Source organism: Cavia porcellus, unplaced genomic scaffold (genome assembly GCF_034190915.1).
Source record: "Cavia porcellus strain 051 isolate PalLab524CR breed Dunkin Hartley unplaced genomic scaffold, mCavPor4.1 scaffold_1, whole genome shotgun sequence".
Lineage (NCBI taxonomy): Eukaryota > Metazoa > Chordata > Mammalia > Rodentia > Caviidae > Cavia > Cavia porcellus.
Genome location: NW_026947484.1, coordinates 147,373,506 through 147,396,279, shown reverse-complemented (window position 1 = coordinate 147,396,279; position 22,774 = coordinate 147,373,506). Strand labels below are relative to the sequence as shown.

The 22,774-nt window shown below is 39.7% G+C and overlaps 1 protein-coding gene across 5 annotated transcripts in view; it reads right to left on the bottom strand.

The window, feature by feature from the left end:
* Ssx2ip (SSX family member 2 interacting protein) overlaps positions 1-22,207 on the bottom strand; it is a 39,382-nt gene extending 17,175 nt beyond the window's left edge. For 2 of the 5 annotated variants that reach the window (XM_063257538.1, XM_063257546.1), the window contains exons 1-4: positions 21,994-22,207; positions 4,135-4,265; positions 3,413-3,582; positions 2,613-2,825 (exon numbers count right to left, since the gene is read on the bottom strand). In XM_063257538.1, the coding sequence (XP_063113608.1) occupies positions 2,613-2,825; positions 3,413-3,582; positions 4,135-4,177 (426 nt within the window). In that variant the 5' untranslated portion in view covers positions 4,178-4,265; positions 21,994-22,207. Of the gene's footprint in view, positions 1-2,612; positions 2,826-3,412; positions 3,583-4,134; positions 4,266-19,015; positions 19,114-21,993 lie in introns of all 5 variants that reach the window. The other 3 variants (XM_063257542.1, XM_063257553.1, XM_063257549.1) reach the window with 3 other exon arrangements.
* Positions 22,208-22,774: the final 567 nt, after the last annotated feature.

Here is a 22,774-nt window from a genome sequence, read left to right as displayed (position 1 = left end):
TTGCAGCACATGTTTACATTCCTTGTGTGGAGTTGGAATATGTATATAACACATCTTAATTCCTTTTTTTTCATCCTCTTTCCCTCCAGTCCCTATCTCTTCCCTCCACCCTTTGATCCCCTTCCATTGGAGAAAGATCTATCTCCCTACTTCCTATTATGTTTTACTTTACTCTTATAACTTGGGCTTCTTGAAACCCGGGCAGTATTTAATCTTGTGTGTCTGACTTATTTCACTTAACATCATGATCTCAAGACATTTTAATATTTCTACAACACACTTTTGAAGATCTCAGCTATTGCAACACTGCAACATCATCTCTCCCGTGAGAGTGCCTCTGACTGTGAGGAGTCAAACATGAATTGGAGCCAAGTCTGCAAAAGGGGGCGGGGCATAACCGGCGCACTACTTAAGTTCAAGTCCAAAACCTCTGCAAAGGTCTGCTCACAGCTGTCCACATTACCAGGCTGAGACCCGACACCTCCACTGCAAGTGTACCTATCAACCCAGTGTTCCTTACCTTGCTGCCAAAATGTTACTCATCTCCTGTATTCCTGTTTATGCTGCCCCAATGCTTCCCAGTTTGTGTACAGGGAGACTTTCACACTATGTGGAGCAAGTATGCAGCCTCACTTCTGCACACACTCTGGCCCCTACAGAGCAAGGTGCAGCTCCCTGGAGGTGCAAGACTCTTCTCTCATTCCTTCTGCTTCTATACAAGTTACGCGTTCTGCCTGGAATGTCTTTTCTCAGATAAACAATGACACCTCTGCGAGGATTTCCCTCATCTTCTACAGCAAGAACAGTTAAGGAACCAAATATTGTGGTTCAATGTGCTTCATTCCCCTAGACTCAATCTCCTCACGTGTATGGACTAAGGTTTTCATTCATTTTTGAAACTCAGTTCCTACAACATAAATACTTAATAACATTTTGCTTGAAAGTTGAATGAATCATATGCTAGATTCAGAAACTTTCAAAGCTAGACCAGTGACTTTCTACATTAAATACACATTTCTATCCAAAGATGAGCCAAAATAAAGGGATTATGGACCACATTAAATGCCAAATTAGAAGATATCCTGAAAAGAATATTCTTTGTTCTTGGTAGTCCTAATAAAAAGATCACTCCTTAAAGAAAAGCTGTGTTGGTTTCAGTTTATCAACATCATTATATGATTACTCACTAGTACTTGTGAAGACTTGGCAAAGGGGGAGCAGGAGTAAAAATACTGTCTCATAGGTTTACAGCTCTGGATCAGCCTGATCCACAGCAGGACCCTCCCCTGGTGTCTCTGGTTTGGATTAATGCAGGATTCACTATCAGAGCCTTTGTACAAGGCTAGAAGGTACTGAATCTCTTCCCTACCCCCAGAGTTCCCCAGTCAGCCAGGACACACAACTGAATAATCTCTACCCGTGGGCCTACCAGATGGATGTGCAAAAAACCAGAACATTATTTTAGAAAGAAGCATACTGCTATCACTGTACATGAACTAAGAAAACAAGTAACAGCATTAGGCAGTGACAGACTGGAAGGGGCAGGTGCCAGTGAGCAGCTAAGGTACTTCTCTCCACCTCCCCCGAAAAGGTTTACAGCACTCACATTACAGAGTCACTCTATGCCACTTCTATTTTACGGTACACTCCTACTGGACTTTCACATACTGTATACGGAGACCCTGTTACTCCCGCACAGAGATCAGAGATTTAAAATCCCGAGTTTATTTTTATTTTTTTTTATTGTTATCTCTTCCTGGAAGGGATGAGATAGGGAGGGAGAGGATGCTCAGCAAGAAAGAGAAGGACATGGACCAACAGATGAGAACTAAAAGGAGGCTGACTTCTTAAGTGTATACAAATAACAAAGTCTTTGATTCTCACAAATAGAGAGACCAATATCTACTAGTGTACTCAGGAAAATACTAGGTTTGGAATATATTACTTTTCTAATAATATGTAACTGCAATGTAAGTTTTTATCATACAAGAATTTCAAACACCTTGTTCCTCTCCTTCTGAAATAAGTTTTTGTTTTATAAGAGGAAAATATAAAAGTTTAAAAAACAGGAAGAACAAAATCAAAAAGGAGCAATAAATGTTCTACATCTGAATATAGCAGGTCAATGGTCCTGTGAAAGTGTTATTTTCAGATAGAAGTTAAGTTTAATAATGCACTTTTCCACAGTCTTCTCTAGAACTCTAGGGGGTTTTTACTAGTGAAATTCAGTTTTTACTACTGAATTTTGGTTTAAAAGTCTTAGAAGTAGTTGCACCAATTAATTGTTAAGAAAAATTGTTAAGAAATTGTTAAGAAAAATATTGTTAAGCCACACAGGATGAGGTAGGGAAGTCCTCCCGGTATTTTCCTCTCTGAACATAAGTATTTCCTAATTAGCTTTCAACAGTTTCAGCAAATTACTAAGTATTTCATAAAATCAATGCTTCCAATATAGATATTAGAAAGTAATACAATTGATATGCACAAATTACTTTAATTTTACTTTTAATTAGCAGTTAGAAAAAATTAAAGCTTTTACTTGATAAAGTCAATGAATACTGATAGCACCGAGTCACACAATAATGGAGTGTAAATACAACTGAAATTTCTACCTTAAGTTTTGCATAGCAGCTCTGCAGATGGTCCATATCACTTCCCAGTTTCAAATTTTGTGTTTCCACATTCTCCTGAGCTAGAAGGTTCTTCCGCTGAAGTACAAGTAGCTCATTCATACAATTTAAAACAGCAACTATATTTAATTCCTTCTTTGCTTCTTTACTTTTGGGTTCTTCATACAATGAAGGAAACCCAAAAGTAGTCAATTCCTAGTAGGAGAAAATGTTGTTTAGAAAGCTGGCCATCCTTGGTAAGATGTTGGTCAATGGATACAATATTTCAGTTGACAGGAAGAACACATTCAAGAGAGCTATTGTACAACATGGTGATTATCACCCACAACAATGTAGGTATTCTTAAAAACTGCTGAGAGTAGACAGATTTCAAGTAGGAGACAGGCATGTATCTGTTAACTAGGTCAACTGAGCCATTCCGCAATGCATCAATTAAAAATTTAACAGAACAATGGATAGAAATCTTCTCCAAGAGAAACAGAAAAACCTGCCCAACAATATTTAAAAAATACTATTCCAAAGAACAAAAAAACTTTAAAAACTGGGCTTTTTCTAGATTCTGCTCTTGTAGAAGAGCTGGGATAATGGCAAGGCTGACCCGCTCCCAACAGAATGTGTAAGCCTGAATTAGATTTCATCATCACTAAGGTTCTCTGCACACCTCAGCTCCAGGCTGCTGTGTGGTACACCTGTGCCTGAAGGATGCTTTTCTATAACCTTGGTATGATACGTTCTGATATGTAACATGACTTTTGCCACTATTTCTTAGGAAAACACGTTACCTGATCAAGATATGAAATACTTTGTTCAATGTTCTCTTCTGTGCAGAAGGCACTGAAAAAACTGTGTACATTTTTTGATAAAGGTATTGAAGAACATAGCACTTGCTGTGAGTATAAACTTGATGGAGACATCTTTGTTTCTGAGGTATATTGAGAGATACTTTTGTTTTCTGAAAAAAAATCAATAAGCACTATTTAAAAATGCATGTGACACTAATAATCTACCCTACCAAAGATTTTATATTATTATGAAATAAATTTATATACATGAAAGTATTTTCAAATTAGGACAAAGTCATCTTTAAATGAAAGATATAAGTTTCCCAAAAAGACACAACTGAAGTGTACTTCTTAGGCATATTAGGTGCTGAGACCTTAACTTCCAAGTGCTTTAGGTTTGCAAACACAGCAGATAAAACACATTTCTACATCATTCAAAGTTCCTGTCATTAAAGGAAGAAAAAACATATGAGGACAGCTACTAAATATATATTGAATGCATAAAAATTTTCCTGAAAAATTGTGTAAATTAAGCCATCTACTTCCATCGATAGCACTGAACCAAACTAATTATGGCACATTCTTAGCTCTTCTCCAGTAACTTCCTTGGGGTGAAAATTAGGTATTTCACTTCCATTTATGTCTTTCTTTAGTCATGTCTTCAACATTTGTACTGTTTCTATGTTCACAATCCCTACTGTGGTTTCCAGTTATTTGGTTACCTGCAGACAGACCTGGATCTGTAACAGTCATCCAATCTCCCATAGCAATTTTCAGAGCCAGGGTACCTGAGGAACTAGTTCAGCGCTGAGACATACAGCCGGCTGCTATCACTCTTCTATGTAGGCATCTCCTTCAAAGAAAAGACAGAACAACTGCATGGAAATGCAGGCAAATAAGAAATCAATCTGCAAGAATTCAGTGGATGCTTCAAAATGGAAGGATTCTGCAATATTTATTCCCATGTAGATATGGCACATAGTAAAGCTTAAGAATTGTATTACATGTATAGGCATAAAATAAGTAAAGGTCAAGCTTAAAGGTTTTCCAGGTTCTATCAGGATATTTTCATTACTCCATATACAGACGACGTGGCCCTTGAGCTGACTCACATTACCGATCTAAGGCACTGCACAACGCTAACACTTCTATGTTATATCCTTTAGTACCCTGGGGCCCAACCTTTTGGCTGGGCTGCAGTGAGTGAAGTGGAATTGTCTGTCCTGGGCCACACGTAAAACATAATTAATGAGCAAAATTTCCCTATTTTTATACTTTTATTATAACATTGAAATAAAATAATACAACAAACCTAATTTCAATAATTAAGAAATGTGTCTGCTTTTTTTTTTCTTGTCTTTTTGAGTTATGCAGTTCAGGCTGGTCTTGGGCTCAACTCTGTAGCCCAGACTGGTCTCAAACTTGTACATGATTCTCCTGCCTCAGCCTCCCCAGTACTGGAATTATAGGAGTGCGCCACCATGTCCAGCTGTAATGTGTCTGCTTAACAAGAGTGAACGCCTACCTTCCCAGGCACACATAACATTAGGGAGGATGACACACTGTTACTGTACTGATCCATGTGGGCTCCCAGCTGACTATGTGGGAGCACACGAGGCAGAGGCAGAGGCAGGGCAGCACTGCACCGCCCCACACGGCACCGCACCCTCTGGGGCCACCCGCGCAGCAGGCAGCAGAGCACCACACAATCCAGTCATGAAAATTATCTTACCACATCACATAATGGTAAGAGTTTATAACGTGGGGCCACATCACCAGCTGTCCAGGGCTGCATGCCACCAGTGGGCTGTAAGAATGAGGAACACCTGTAGTTCAGGACACAGCTCTTAAGTGTACTGACCTTGTGTCTTCTTTAAAACAAAATACAACTCTTATTTATGCAGATGGGAAAATGCCAAAGCCCTGGGCCTGCATTCTTCCTTCCCCAAATATATCAGCAAAGCTTTTTATTTAAATGATAATTCCTAGTGTTGGCATAGATGTAGGGAAATGAGTCCTCCCCTGCACTGCTATTTAGATAACATCATTCTATATTACCAAGATTTCTGGCAATACATAAGTCTTAAAAATGAAGAATATCAATGAAAGAAATCTCACTAAAGTTTCATTCTAATTTATGTGTATAGAGTCACTACACGTTGCTTTTTACGAGAAAAAAAAAAAAAAAAAAAAAAAAAAAAAAAAAAAAAAACCTGGAAACCTGCTCCACAGTTGAAAACTAGGTAAATCTATCGCACGTTTACGCTGTACAACACTGCATGGACTTTACACAGAACTGTGCACACTTAGGGTGGAACAAGTGCTTAAACAAAATTCAAAGAATTAAAAACACCTAAAGTTCAGAAAGACGAGCACAGGGGACTAAGTGTAAAACTTATAACTGTTTCCATCTACCATAGAGTGAGCGGAAGTCATAAATATTTCTCCGTGATAAGAAAAATAATTTTAGTGAAACTGCAAGTGGCATCTGTCAGCTGAATGCAAGGTCGGGGAGGAGGAGGGAACAAAGCTGTGGGACACTGGTGGCCACCTGCCAGCTCTGCGGACAGCTGCTCTTCAGCCCCAGCAAACTGCAGCCGAGAGGAAGTGGGGCCTGTGGTGACAGATCTTAGGATTTTTAAGGACACTGGCATTCTGGGCTTCTGTGTAAAGTATCCCTATTTGTAGGTATTAGAAGTCAATTACAAATTTTTAATTATGCAAGTGACCCTGTGGGAAGCAGGAGAGGGGGGAGGAAGATCTGAAGCCTAGCAGGTGCAGAAATGTTCTGCATTTGACATGGGATGGTTACAGGTTAGTACACTTAAGAGCTGTGTCCTGAACTACAGGTGTTCCTCATTTAATGATCTACCAGTTTAACAACTGTTTGGATTATGATGGAGGCACACTGTTCTGATTTAAGACCCACTGTGCAGACTTAGGACTTGTTCTTTTTTTTATGTACAGTTCCATACATCTTGCTGATAGAGTCTCAGTGTCTTTTTCACTTTGTACTGTATACCTTCTTTATATTGCATTGTAATTTTTGCTGGCTGTGCTGTGTAGTATGGTACTGTAGTTCTATGTTCTGTTACGTTACAATGCTGTGTATAAGAGTTATGCAAATAAAAGTCATCAAGTTGACGTTTCTTTCAATAATTTAATATTGTAATGTACATACTATATATAATCTCTCACTTTGCAACTAATTTAACAACCTAGTCACAGGAACAGAACTTGGTCCTTAAAGAGTGTCTGTATAAATTACAGCTCAAAACAATAACATTATATTACAAGTGAGATAAAATGCCTCCAAGGCCAGATCTGGACTGAGGATAGGGTGTTTACAACCCTTGTTCTGCATATTTAATATTATGAGAAAATATTTGCAATATTATCAATGCTTCCACCCATTTAATTATATTGAGGTCCCACTGTGCACAAGACATTTTTCTAGGCACAAGAGAAGTCATGCTCAGGAAGTTCACACTGGGGTGAGGGTAACAAAAGGTGCTACAGAAGCAAGCAATAAATTAGCACTGAGTGACAAGCACTACAAAGAAAAAAATTCATGATATGACAGAGTGTTGGTAGAAGGTACCTAAATTAATCAGAGTAGGCTATTTGACATGATGACATCTGAACTGAGACCTAATGACGTCCAGTCCACTACAAGATAATGAAGGCCCAGAGTAACTTAAGCAGAAAAAACAGCAGGCAGCAAGGCCTGAGACAGAAATGAACTTGCTAACACAAAGAAGGCCAGGGTGTTTGCAGCACAGAAACAAAGGCTAGGGGGTAGGAAACTGATTTCTCTGAATTGTAATGAAATGTTGAAGGGCTTTGGCTTTAGGCCAGAAAGTAACAATCTCCTTTCTCCACAGACTCCCTGGGCAACTAAACAGGCTGGTAGCAATAAGAAGGCTATTGCAATAGTCCAAGTAAGACAGCAGGTGTTACGCCACAGTTCCAACAGAGAGGCGAAACAGGTGGAAGAATCAGGTATGCATTCCGAACAAAGAACCTTCAGGATTCCCACATGGATTAAAATGTGAGTGAGAGAGGAATCAAGAACGATTTGAGGTCATAGAGCAGCACACAACATAGAGCAGACAATGTCAAGTGTCACTTTCCACGCATGAAGGCTATGCAGTCGGGCACCAAGTCTTGCCAGCCTCCTACTTGTTCTCTGGTAAAGAGAGACACTGAACTCTCTTGTACGTTCTGCTGTAAACAGGTGCCTGCACTAACAGGAATGAACAGCATGAAGACTGAGTCTACAACAAGAAAAACATTAATTCTACTTTCAGCTTTAGAGATGTATCTGTGAGTAAAACAGAACGAAAGAGGCAATGAATACACCTACTCCAAAAGGTCAAGCATGCTGCCTGACCTACGAGAAACACATAATTAATATTAATTACCATCATTGTCCAGTCATAGGGCTGTTTGGTATTAATGACAGGATACTAAAATGTGTAACAAAATATATCATTACTCTTAAGGAAAGTTGAACACAGACACTTAAGATAATTTAGAAACAGATATCTTTTAAAAATACATTAAGCAGGGGGCTAATCCTTTGTAATAAAGGGCTCTGAGGGGAAGAATAAGATCAGAAGAAACAAAGTATAAGTCTTTGTTCTTTTGTCAAGGTGTTTGTAAGACAACAGTGCACAACTATCTACTCTACATATCCATTCTTCAGAAGTTCAATTTAAGTCACTTACTCTGTAAATTTGGCTTTCCAGTACCTTCAGGTTTAAATACTGTATTGTCTCATTAACTAAACCAATAAAAGCCAGCAAAATACATGGGCCTAGTTAAATATTCAGTGAAAACTAGAAACGTACTTTGAAGTTCTGTAAAACAACTTACTAACAGTGTAGGATTTCAGAATATGATTTCACACCAGCTAAGTTTCCACAAGTCCACTTCTGATCAATTATATACCAAATGGTACATGGTGAGACTTAGGATAAAATACCCACCCAGTTTTTTGTATTTTGTTTTAGGAAAAGATACTTATGATATAAACCCCAAAAGCCAGAGACTGATTCAAGCAAAATGCTGCATTCTAGATCATGGCTAAAATTTCATTGTAAGTTTTAAACTACTTTTATGAAGATGTTACACTAAGTCAAACTGTCAGATGTGGTGGCATACACCTGTAATCCCAGCAGGCACACGTCCATAAATGGGAGGCTGAGGCAGGAGGATTGCCATGAGTTCCAGGCCAGCCTGGGCTACACAATGAGTAGTTCAAGGCCAGCTTAAATAACAACACTTGACTGTGTCTCAAAAACCAAAAAAAAAGCTAAGTCAAATAAATTTAAAAGCTTCAGAAGAAAGGTAGCAGAAGCATACTTTACATAAACCTAATATGTGCCATCTCACAAGACTACTGCAACTTGAAAGTTTCAAAAGCAACCAGACTCCATTACAAACCAGGCACTGGGACACGAATTCATACTGCAGATTTAATCAGGTGAGAGCATAACATTAACAATCGATGGGATTATCTATGAAAAATCATGTGAGAACAAGTCTGCTAATACTAGCATTGTTATTGCAGTTTCATTAGAACAAAACCACTAAGAGCAAGTCACATTTTGATTCAAGTAATCTGGAGCCTAAAATTTTCTGCATGTGCTCATGGTTAGGGTAGATGCCCAGACTTGCAAGATAGCTCAAATTTAGGACTGAAATTTTCTGAGCAAGACTTGAATAAAAATTTAAATGCCTTGTAAATGCTACTGTATGCATCTAATATTATTGGGGAGCAATCATGAAATGTAATAATGCAAAAGAGGAAAACCTATAAAGTAATCTATAAAGAAAAAGCAATTCTTTCTCTTATTCTCAACAATATAGAGACTGTTATTCATTATTGGCCATTTAATAAACTTCTTGTTGCAAGTAATTCTCAAGGTAGAGCCAATCAATAATCTTCATAAAAGAAAATATTAAGATTTGCAGACTACAGGGGAGAAGAAGAAGTCAACAAGAAGCAAGCCCTCCCTGTGAGTCGGCACCATGTGTAGGCTGCTGGGGGGAGAACCACATGCCAGCCCCTTCCACCCTGCAGGGTGGGAGACAAGAAGAGCCAAGATCCTGCCCCATCCTCATAAACCATCCACTGATACAGAGAAACACAGGTTGCGATGATAGCTATTGAGATAAAACACTTCATACTTGTAGTGTTAAGTGTTTCACTGACTTTGCAGGCCTACAGCGGGTGGTCCGATCATCTATTCAGAAGATAACAATACGCAATGTAGCGTATACAGCGGATCTCCTTCTGAAGGCGGCAGCCACTGGTAATCCCCTATTATCTTGTTTTGAAGTGCTGTTATCATTTTTATTGTTTTGAGTTTTACTCTGTTTTGTCCTGTTTGATTTTATTTTATCTGATGGCATGGGCAGCTATTTCTAAGACAACAAGATATATTATGGTAGCCATTTTGGATTTACTAATGTCTTGATTTGAAGTCTTTTATTGTGTTCATTGTTTTGTTTTTATTGGTTCTATTCTGTTGTTTTAATTTTTACTATGTCTGAAGGTATGGGCAGCTATTTTGAAGACAACAAGAGGCATTATGGTAAAGAAATATTAATTACTGATAGGAGCAAAACAAATAATTTCACTATAAAGATTATCTGATCACTTTTGGAGAAATGCTTTAGAAACACTGGACTTTATTTTCCCTACATATATTTTCATGAGTTCCAAAGTACCAAATCCACATATATCAAATGTAAAGTAAGAAAGGATACTTTGCTCTTTTTTGGAGAAAATGTTACCCAGTTTAATAATTATCTGGTAGATAATTTTCTAGTTTATAATCTGGGTAGAAACTGAGCAGTGATGCATTTGAAGTTAATATTATACCTTTTCACAAAGAAAATGAAGACACTGTTAAGTTTTATAAGTCTATCATTGTTCACGTCAAAGTATTTTGTTTCATACTGATTTTTCTATATCCAAGACAAGAGGCGGCAGGCTTGGTGGCACATGCCTGTAATCCCAATACTCGGGAGGCTGACACAGGAGGATCGCTGAGAGTTCAAGGCCAGTGTAGGCTACAAAGTGAGTCAAGGCCAACTTGACCTGCATAGTGAAACCCTGTTTCAAAAAGACAGGAAACGAGGGCTTAGAGCAACAGGACTAATGATCAACACCAGCTTGTTTCTAACTGGTTATGAATCCAGGACACAATTTGTTACCAAAATTCTGTGCTTCTTTCCTTCAACAAACTTTAAACCTTGCACATGTAAACCAAGCAACCTACAGCAATTAAAAATATTTCCATTGAGTTTATTTAAAAGATTTATAATGTATTTTAAGTGATTTCATTCTGAGCATATGATCTGTCCTGGAACTTACTACTTAAATTAAGATTCACCTCTAAAATTCATCTTTGCTTTGCTAGATTCTTTTTCACTTAAAAACAAATATTCTATCTTAAATAAACAAACTCCATTTTAAATATTAATGTAACATATAAATTAAGTTTATGATTTTTAGCAAAAACATTGGTGGTTCTCATTAATTTAACTTTTCCTCCACCCAAAAATTCTTAGCTAGTCCATTTTACACCTCAGACCTCGGCTCTTAATACACTGTACCTCCATCACTTGTAGAGCTTTCTGCTCCAGTTATTCCTGTGCCTTGGGTGTTACTCTTAGCCTTCGGTATAGGCTGAAAGATTCTTCAGTATCATTTCCTGACTAGTGTCTAACAGAACACTGCAGAAGGGACAGGATTTCACTTTGAAGACTAAGTTATAAAAAGGCAGCAGCTTACACAGAAAGTGGTTTCATTTGCTGTCTCTTAGATCCCTCCCTCTGGGAAAGCAAGCCATAGTATTGTGAGTAGCCCGACATCCAATGTGACAGGAACACTGGTCTGGGGCAAACAGGAGCTGAAGCCCGCCGGAGCTGTATGTGTGAATTTGGAAGTGCATCTCGCCTCAGAAAAACGGAGATGCCAGCAACCCTGGCCAACACCTTGTTGGCAGCCTTATGGGAAACACCAAGCCAGAGGCACTGAGCTAGGGGGTGCCCAGATGCCTAATTCAGAAATGGTGAGATCACAAATGCTTGTTATGTCCAGCTGCTAATTTCTGGAATAATTTGTTATGAATAGATAACTAACACAAGTTTTCTGTTTTCGTCTTTTTTACACATCACACCTTTACCCTCAGCAGGTTACCCCAGGGTCACAGTCACCCCAGAGGATTCCTGGGCCATGGAATAGCAAGCATCCAAACAGACATCCTCTCCACGGCCCCAGTCCTGTGCAGCCCCAGGCTTTGCACACCAAACTGAGGCAGAAAGGACCTGTGCCCTCAAGGGGAGCCTCAGGCAGAAATGCAGAGGGCCCTTGAGAGGTAGTAGCTTCTACAAGTTTTGATATATCAATAAAGATACATTTATTTTGATAACATATACATAATATGTATATTATATGTGAGTCCCTTTAAAACTTAGTGACTCCATAATATACATCTCTGATAAAATAAAAACGATACTGCACTACAAATATAACTGATATAGTTTATGACAATGATGTATTTAGTATATTTAATATTGTAATTAGCCACTCCACGTTACAGTTGGATGCCACCCCTATTTTATGAACATCTAGGGAGAGTAGAAAACACTGTTGTACGCATCTTTGCAGCCAAGAGTTCCCGCTCAGTTAATCATACAACCAACTGAATCACACAAGACACTCGCTCCAGCCCGTCCTCCACCTGTGCGCTCTGCAGTCATCCTCAATATGCTTTCTCCGAGCACAGCTCAACCACTATCAAACTGTCACTCAGCTATCTCCAAAAACTCCAGCCTACAACCCTATCCTCGAGACCTGTTCCAAGTTACACTCCTAAGCACCACATTTAACATTTCGGTATTCCCTTCCTCCAAACCTGATGGATTAATTGATGACTACTCAAGTAAACAACTCATTACAAATTAATATGTTCATTCTGATAAGCAATGTTAAAGGAAGAAATGGAAGAGATGAATCAACATGTTAGAGAAAAGTATTACTCTTCATTTCCATTTTTCTTGCCCTCAAAAGAGAGCTCTGCAAGAACACAGTATGTTGATTACATTTCCTTCACATAGTATGTTATATAAGGTTTTCTTTCAAGTTCACTTGAAATCCAAACTTGAGAAGGCACAAAGCCTACCTACTCAGAATTCTAAAACTTCAATCAAGTGTCAGAAAATAATAGCTTTCCTTTACACTGGAACATACTAACATTATACTATCTGGGCTTCCAAATACTGCACAGGAATTTCTACAAATAGCAAACCACGTTTCTGCTAAAATATCACAAAGTTAAGAGTTACTAAGCCACTGTATTGGGTTGAGAAAGTAAAACTGTTAAACAGAAGTCTTTAAACATTAGTCTCATGTTATACACTCAGTCGTAAAACTTAAGAATTCAGCTAACAGTGTACTTTAGATGTTACTATTCTCAAAAATTAGTTAGGGTTTATTTAAAACATTAATAAACTACTGTTACAAATACCTTTCCTACCTTAAAACAATTCATTTGTGGAGAGTAATACAGAACCACACTAAATTGAATCTCTTAACAATCTATTTTTACAAATTAAAATCTAAATTACATCTGCATGACATAATTTAATAATATGGATATTTTCCATGCAAAGCTAATTCATAAATTAAATTTTTATATATAACAGGATGACCAAAACACAAAAACTGCCTTTTTGATGAGCTTGTGGCTACGAGAGGGATTTGAAGTTGGGGAGCACAGAGCGCCAGCTCATCGGACTGGGTTAGGAAAAAGTGAAGCCTCAGATGGCTACACTTTGGTTCCGGCTGGAGTGGGTGATTTCCCGTGGACACAAAGTCCAAGTCAGCAAGGTTTCGGTGCAGGCGCACCTGAGAATAAAAGGCGCATTTAGTCATTTTTTGTAACTCTGAGCGCGTTCCTCAAGGTGCCTGAATCTCAAATGAACTCCCCAATCTGAACTGGTGACAAGACATCCATCAGGTCACAGCCTGACCTGCTCACTTACTACAAGACTCTTTCCAAGTGGTTTCCTCACCTGTAAGAAAAGGTGGTAATACCTACTTACTTGGGTTTTCACAGGTACTTACCAGGAAAACAGGTGGAAGACCAGGACAGTCTAAGGGCGACAGAGAGTAGCCATCTAAGAAACACAGGTGCCAGTACTGCCTAGATGCTTTATGAAGTCAGTCCTCACCATGACCCAGTGTTGTATCATGATTTTCCTTTCACAGATAAGAAAACTGAGGCAGGCATCTTGGGTAATTTTTTCAAGGGCACAGAATTAGAATGTAGCAAAGGCAGGATTCCAATCCACCCAGACGCAGGGCCCATTCGAGTCTCATTGTACTATACAGAGCCTCCCAGATGGGACTCTCACTGTATTTTTCAACCAGGCAAAGACTGCCCAAAACAGTGCAAAGTCACATATTACGGTAAAATATTTCATGTCTACCCTACTTCGGGTTGAGGGATACAACTCAGTGAAACTTCTAACCAAAATTTACTATTATAAAAGTACCTTCTTAGCTTTGGGAGCTACCTGCTATACTTCAAATTCCTTACGTAACCTTGAGAAACCACATGGCACAATGGTTAAAAACAAGGACCCAAAATCACACCTCCTGGTTTCAAGCCATAGTTCTGCCCCTTACAAACTGAATGACCCTGAACAGCAAATCTCTCGGCCTCGTTTTTCTCATCTGCATAAGAGGAGTAAAATCAGTTTTACAGAATTATTAGATGGCTCGACAGCAAAATTAATTGATAAATTTACTTAATCATTCTAACAAGTAATCTTATACACCTAAAGGGTTTAAAACAGTCTTGTAAACACAGAAGAACAATAAAAGTTACCTACTTTTAGCGATTTTACTAACTTGAAAAGGCCTGTTTTGTTCATAATAAAGCACAAGAACAATATTCAACGTGATCTTTTTGGCCTCTTAAAAATGTGTAAAATTTCTGTTATAAATATATATATTTGGGCTTCGAATATAACTCTGTGGCACAGCACCTGTCTGGCAAGCCCAAGGTTGCGAGTTCAATCTCCGGTACCCTAACCCCCCAAATAAATATAGGTGTTTGTTCAAGAACAGAAAAGACTAGAAGGGTAGACCAACCTAGGAATAGGAAGGGGAGTTCTTTATACACTTTCACACACAGAAAAAAAGATACTATGGCAATTTTTCTCTTTGTCTCGCCTAAATTTTATATAAGTGAATGCTTTTCATATAATAAAAAAAAATCTGTGTTTTTAAAAGTGAGGCCAAGAGGCAAAGGGAATGAAGGGTACCACTATCAAACAGCAAAACTGAGAGTAGAGTGGCAATGAATAATTAAAAATTTTTCTTCAAAAAGGCCGGTTGGGCGAAATCTAGTTAGAAACTATACAGATTTTCTCAAGTTATGCAGATAATTACATAGTGGATCCAGAACTTTCCAGAGGTCAGAAATTATTTTAGAAAACAAGCTTCAAAAATCTGAAGAGTAAATCTTTCTGCTAAGCAATTATACTTTTAGATATCTGTTCTATCATGATCAATCATCCGAGTGAGTGAGCACAACAGACAGCATAGACAGACTGCAATGCTATTTGGCTCAGCAAGAAGCTAAACACAATCTTAATATCCATCTTGAGGAAAGGTGTAAAGCCCAATGCATACACTAAAAACCAAAAGAGCTTCTCCAGGATCATTAAGAGAATGAAGAAGATTTGCGTGCACAGTACAAAAACAAATTATGACAATAATATGATCGCCATTTTTTGTTAAATCAAATCATACAAATCCAAGAGAAAGGTCTACAGAAGTTATAAACCATTACAAATGTCATTCCTGGGGATAGGATAGTCAGGTGTGGGCTAGGGGGTAAAAGACCAGCACTTCCATACACAAAGCAGTGCTCTTGTCTTCTAAGGGAAATCTCAGTTAAGATAAATGGCAAACTCCATCAATCCAGTACACTTCTCACACCTATTCCACAGCCATTCACACTCATGAGCCAGGATAATGCAGTTCACACAAATGGCCTGCTATGTCAAAACATGTCTTCAAGAATGTGTGTGAACACCTAGCCCATCAGCGAGACAGAAAACAGAATATAGAAATCAGACTTTACCCAGCAGTTTGCAAGAAATCAGACTTTACCCAAAAGTCACAGAATATCAACAGATCTAGTACAGGTGGAGTCTGCCCTGGCTTAGTTACTACTTCAACTTGGCAGAAGGAAAAGACAGGGACTTACTTTTGCTTATAACTATTAACACTCTCTTCAAAAAACAGTATTTTTCCTCTACCAACCTTTTATGCAACAAGCAACGAGAGTGCATTTCTGCTTCAGGAGAGCAGGTCATACTTCTTGTAACCCACCTTCATATAAATTACCATCACTAATTTATTACAGTTCAATCAAATTTGCTGCATGAAAACCCAACCAAGTTCAATGACACATTACAACTGTAAGGAATGCACTATCACGACAGACCAGTCTTACCACTTTAGCCATGCTGCAACTTAGAAGAGCTTTCAATCTAATTTTGATAGGTGCCAACTCAGAGAAGTGGCAAGGTGTTTCAGGGTGTGAATTAAGAGCATGACAATTTAGAGACGTGCAACTTCAAATTCTTCCTATGTATACAGAGGAACAGTGGGAATCACAGTCTTATAACAGGATTATTCAGATAAAGAAAAAAACTATTTGTCTCTTTTACCTTATAAGGTTAAAAGTTCAGAAGTCCGAATCATATTTTAAAAAATACTATTTATTGGTATTTCATTCAAAGGGGCAGCATTTACTAAAAGGCATTAAAACAAAACAAACAAACAAACATAACTCAGAAATCTAATGATTTTTCAACTATTTAGCCAAGATCCAGTGACTGCTTGTAGCTCTCAAAGCACAGTTCCTGAAGTATCACCTGAGAATTTGTTGGAAAAAAAAAATCCTCATGCACTACTCCAGGCTCTTGGGGTGGGAAGTAGAAAACACTTTTAACAGTATCTTCATGCGATTCCAATTCAGTTTCAGAATCACTGGTGGATTCTATAGAATGTGGTTCAGTATAAATTAAAACTCTGTTATGCAGTTAAGAGTACAAAATTTTCTGGGTATATAATCCTCATCTGAGGATCTTATAAACGGGAGCCCCAAAATAATATAAAAGTGTTCCTGAGTGCTAAAGGAAGGTTGAAAAGAACATTCCTAAGAAATGCCTGGCACATAAACCTTGGAGGTAAGTGGGGAACCTCTGAGAAGAAACAGTATGTCAGGTGAACATTCATACATCTTACTCACATGTTCTACAGCCAGCAGGTCTACTCCAGAGTAAAAACAAAGAGACACTCTTGTGTACGTATGGCCAGAGATGTGTTCAGGTGCAGCAGCATTTTTTACCATGTTGGAGCAATACAGGACATAATTCTGCAAACAACTCCAATACCCACCCACAAAATAAGCGGCAGTGTACTGAACGAACAGAAAACAGTAAAACCTTGGTACATGCATGCGTCTGTTTGCAAACCATTCCTAGTCTCCACACTGGGTGAACATGAACACTATCTTCCCTGCTCGCTTTGACACATGGTCATGGTTTCCTCTCGTCGAGATCTTGGTTACAGATAGATCTCTATACACTTGTTGTGAAGTCTTTTTCTGTGGTTTTGTTTTGTTTTTAAAGCATATATAGTACTGTGTGGTACTATTCAATCCAGTATGGCTCCAAAGAAAGTGCAAAGCAAGCATAATAGTGAAAAGTACACAGTGGTAACGAAAGTGACGAGAATGTGCAGAATGATAATAAAGGTAACAAGGCGTGGAGCAAGAATGGTAAGAAGGTTTTAAGGAAAATAACCACTGAACTGTGAAGAAGGAAATTGCAGAAAAGCATGAGTGCGGTGTACAAGATGGGACAATCCCAACTAGGTATTATGTGGTCATCAGAAACTTCAGTGATACAACACAGATGAGTTTGAGGATTATAAAGTGAAAAAAGTAGTTCCCACACATTAGGGAACTGTAACAATATAATTTTTAAATATATTGTCACATCCTATCTCCATATTAAGTGGTACACTAAGAGAAATAGTCGTTAAGTCATGAAATATAAACTAATTTAACTGTATTTTCATAAAATTCTAAAAATATATGTAGCACCTTAAATATTTCAAATAATTTTAAACGTTACCCAGGCAGTCTGGCTCTCGAGGCACCAAGAGCCCTGCCAATTCAGGGGCTAAATTAAATTGCTTTGGGTCACAGAAGCCAAAGCCGATGACCCTCCTCGCTTTCAAGCACAGGCAGGGCTACAGTCACAGAAGATCTATGAAGCCATTCATAGGTTTGCAAAGGATTCACGCACTGGGAGTTAGAAACTGTACTAGTTTCTTATGTAAAGGTAGCAGCAAAGAAAGTGATGAATGCTGAGTATGTGCTGCATGCCAGATGTGGATCCTCAGCTGTCACTTAAGCCCTACAGCAGCTACCTACAACAGTAGGTATGACACTATTTTACAGATGGAAGAACTGAAATTAGGTCATTTACTTGGTTGCAAACCAAGAAGGGAGCTAACAAAAGCCCAGGTTATTTGATGAGAAAGATAACAAAATCCAAAGCCTCAAAGACTCTGGCTTCCTCTTGACAGCGAGGATCCTAAGTGAATGATACAAATCTCCTCATAACAAAATAACATGCCTGAGGATGGGTATACTTAATTTCTAAGGCGCTGTCTCACTTTTTTATTCTAGATCCTACAGGGATAGTCCAAAACATTGGACAGGAGATTAAAATTAATAGCAAAAGATGGACAAATAAGACTCATGCAGTATAAAGATTCTATGCAGTGGCTATTATAAGCATTGTAGATTACATTACAGTCATTTAGACTGTATATAATCTAAATATCATATGCAGTCACATAATTTTATTAGAACAATATTCTGTGAAAATTCCTCCAAACCCAATGTTTCCAAAAATAAGTTCTGCTTTTAGCAACACTGGCACAAAGATATTTTTTTATTGTACACTGTATGCCAGGAATTATGCAGGTAGTTTTTCAAAATAATTTTTTTTGCTATACACCACATCCTCTTCTTTAAAAAGCACTTTTAGAATATGAAAACAAAATGATTCAAGGAAGATAAGGCAAATGGTGAAATTAATGGGTAGGGGCTGACTGGCAGATTTCAACCAATAACTGTGAGTACTAAGAAAGAAAAATACTTTAAAGGCTGGATAGCACAGGGTGACTAGCATATAAACCATCTTCGGTCCCAAACAGATAACAGTGTCATTTAGATAAAGAAAACAGAAGAGCAAAGTTAATAAGACTGGGTTTGGGTAAGTGTGTGGAGATAAGATTTCAGCAGAACTCAGTGGGTTGAGAGAAATCGCCCAAGACATTCAAACAGAGATAAACTCCAGGCCTTGCCCAGAAACCAAAGGACACAGGAGCAGGTTTAGAAGTCATCAGTCATCATTCTGTTCTCCAATTGATTAATGACATCACTTTTATATCAAATGGAAATAATAGCTAGGTGTAGTGGCACACACCTAAAATCCCAGCGCAGGGGACGGTGGGGTAGGAGGATCACCAGCCTGGGTCACGTGGTGAGTTCAAGACCAGCCTCAACTACACAGCAAGATTCTATCTTAAAAGATCAAAACAAAACAAAAAACAGTATTAAGCGTACAATCAGTATAAGCTATTTTGTAGGCAATGTGAGGAGACTAACATTTATCTAATTATCATAACTATACAAATTAGATGGTATGATTACCACTCCTCACAAATGAGGTACAAGATTACACAGCCAGGAATCCTAAGGTCAAACCAAACACACTTTGGGAGAACATGAGGGAGGTGGGAGAGGAAACCTGAAGCAAGAATTAAGGAAAACTGTACGATTTTACTTAAGATTATTCTGTTTAACTGGTTTTAGTTTAACTTACTTTTGTTAACTTGTAAGACAATTTATTCCTTATCTCAGAATCCTACACTTAAACCTGTTATTTTCCAGCCTTTGCTCACTGTTATACTCGTAACTTCTTAAGGAGTCATAGCTTATCTTGGAATCCCTGTATCCGTCATAACAACGGAAGATATTCAGTAGGAGTCTGTTGTATGATTATTTCCATTTTCCTAAAATGTCTAAAGGTTTCAATGAAGTATTTTTCACCTTTGTGAGGCACCTGCTTTTAGATACTGCTTGAACAGTCCCTGTTCAGAATGCTTTCAGATCAGATTATTTGTTACAAATACTCTTCTAAAGTAAAATTCCTCAAAACCATTTCAAAGTTTCCTATTACCTGCTACTCAAAGCTCACAGCCCCTTTCCTGAACCTTATCACTATCACAATCGCACCTGAGTCTGACCCCACCAAGCCATCTGCAATCCCTCACCCCATACTATTGAACATACCAACTGCTTGGTAAACTCCTCCTCCATTGAGACACAGCTGAAATTCTTCTCTAAATCCTTCTCCTATTTGCATTTTCCCCCTTTTCTTTTGTTATCCTATATGCAAACTCAAGGCAACAATTACCTTTTATCTTGAGGTATGGTAGGTATCAGCATAGTGCTTAATAAGTGCAATTAAAAGAATCACTAATGCATAATTCAGTAAACCTGCTGATACTAAAGCACACTTCCAGGCTGTTTTCCATTACTAATGAACGATGTACTGTGTTTCTCTATCTTTACTGCCAGCTAATACTAGGACTGTCAGAAACACAAAAGAAACTCACAGGGTATAAAACTTTTGTATCATGAAAAATAATCAAACTAGTAAGTCAGTTGCATAGCTGTTAAAGATACAGAAAAACTCCACCTTAAAAAGCTTTCAAACTGTTCCTGGGACTTTTTCTCCTTTCTATGATGGGTCTAAGCTGGACTCAAGCAATTCTCCAACCTCAGCTGCCCCACCAGTTTGGATTATAGGCGTGCACCACCACGCCCAGTTTATTGCTCCAATATAAGCATGAAGAATAAATTAAAGTCACACTATTCTGGTGTAGTGTCTTTTCATTTTTTTATTTCTAGATGCATATTATATAGAAGGTACTCAAATATGTATTTTTATAAAACCTAGGTCACAGTTCTGGTCAAAGAGAAGGCTGTTAGATCTTAGGAGAACCCAAATTCATAATCTGACTGTGCTGGATTTCAGGCCTGTAGGCAGCGATCTTAACAGTTAACATTTTATATATATCTGCCTCAGCATGTTTAGAACACAATGTGCTTAACAAGTCTTGTCACAAGACGCAATGTGTTATGAGATCTTCACATTTCATCCTAGAATAATTAAGTCTTTGCAGTTATCTTCAGGCTGCTTCACTCTTGTTACTTAATCCTAGGGCTTTATTATCTTCACTGCACAGATGGAGAAAGAGGAAGGGAAAAAAGGTATTAAATGACTTGGCTGAAAAGGCCCTGCCATTCAAGAAAAAGAACTGTCCCCCTTGTGGAAAGGGCGACAGAACTAAGTGTGGAGGTAAGTTTGGCTTTTTACATGTTTAGTTTGAATGAATAACCTAAGCTTCTTAGGCCTGCAGGCTGATAGCTCTAGAATAAGATTTGATGGATTAAGTTTTGTGGGCTGGATCCAAGTTTATAAATCTAACTTCTGAATTTCAAGATAGCTTGATCTAAACTTCAGGGGCATTTCTTTTCTCTCCGGATCTCATTCTTTGCAAATCTGAGGCAGTCTTTTAAACATGTCAAGTCATACAGATTTCTAAGATTCAGAATCAAATTATTATTATAAGACTGCTAGGATTTTTTTCCACCTCCAGTCTCTTCTACAAGAACCAAGAAGGGCCCCATGGCAGTGTTCACCATTCACAGCCAACTCCAGACACAGACTCTAACCTGAATTGCTGGGTGGAGCCTAGCAACTCTAAAGTCCAAGAAGCCAGCACCCTTCCACTTCTGAACCCCTCTAGGGAAATCTCAGTTTTCTCATTGACCAAGAATTGTATCTCCATTGCTAGCAATGACTTTGACATTCACGCTCACAAACCTTAAAACTGGAGTAGTAGAGTAATATAAAAATGTCTACATGTGTGCTCAGTGCACTTTTATGTAGCAGATTCTAATTCCTGGGCCCAAAGTGACTTGCATAACTGGGCGATACCCACAGTTTCAAAGAGATGCAGGAACTCACACACAATTCGGTTTACTGTACTTTACCAGAAAATTCTAAACCACAATTTTCTCAAATATTCCTGCCTCTTCAATGATGTAAGCTCTCCCCTGGACTTTAAATTACACCACTATCTTATTGGGGTGCTTACTGAAGTAGCAACCAGGGGCAACTCCATAACTCATTCTAACGACTGCCTCCTGTGGTTGGCACCGGCAAATCGCCGAGTCCCAGCAGGCCCCCAACTGGCCACCCTCACCTCCTCCACGTCCCCGCGTGGCTTCTTATCCCTGGCCAGGCGCCACTCCCTCTCCATCCCGGAGAGATTGGGGCTCGAGGGCGCAGCGGCGACCTCCAGCAGAAGCGATCGCAGGGCCCGCACCTACCTCCCACCTCCGGCTCCGGGCGCGGCGGGGCCGACGCTCGCCCGCGCCTTCCAACGGCCACGCCGAGCCCCTGGCCGCGCAGCCGGGCGCCGACGGGGGCAGACACTCGCCTCCCAGCCCGCCGCGCCCGCCTCCCGCCTGCCGGGCCCACGCCCCCGCGATGGCCGCGTCACAGTCCCCGCCGCGGAGCACGCCGTTCACCGTCACAGCCCGGGAGCGGCGAGGAGGCACCGCTCGCGGCTCCCTCGCGCAACTCCCGCAGCCCTGCGGGCCCGCACAAGCTCCGCTGCGGGCTCCCGCCTCCCTCCCGCCGCACGCCCAGCGGCCTTCGCCCCGCCTCTGGCACCGCCCCTTGCCGCGGCAGGTTCTCTAGTTCCCAACCCGCCCCGCGTCGGCGCCGCAGGCCCGGCCGTCGCTGATTGGCTCCGCCAGTTGCTAGGCGACGAACAACCGTGGCCTGCATTGGCGGAAAGGAGGGCCCCCTCGGAGCCGCCTTCTCACCTCCAAAAAAACCCGGAGAAAATGAAAACCCTGTCCCTGGAGCCCCAGCGAGCGGCTAGCGCAGCTGCGGCTGAGACACCTGTTACGCCCTCTGATTCACCCAGCCCAACCCTTCTTCCCATCCCCTCCCCACGCCCTCGGCTCCTGGGGCCCCAGGGGGCCAGGGGTCCTGGCCGCCTCCGAGCACGTTCCGTGATTCCCCACCCTGCCGCTGTATCCCAGTCCCATCCTAGGAGCAAAAAATGAAGCTCCCATAAGAGCCACGTGGAGGAATAAACCA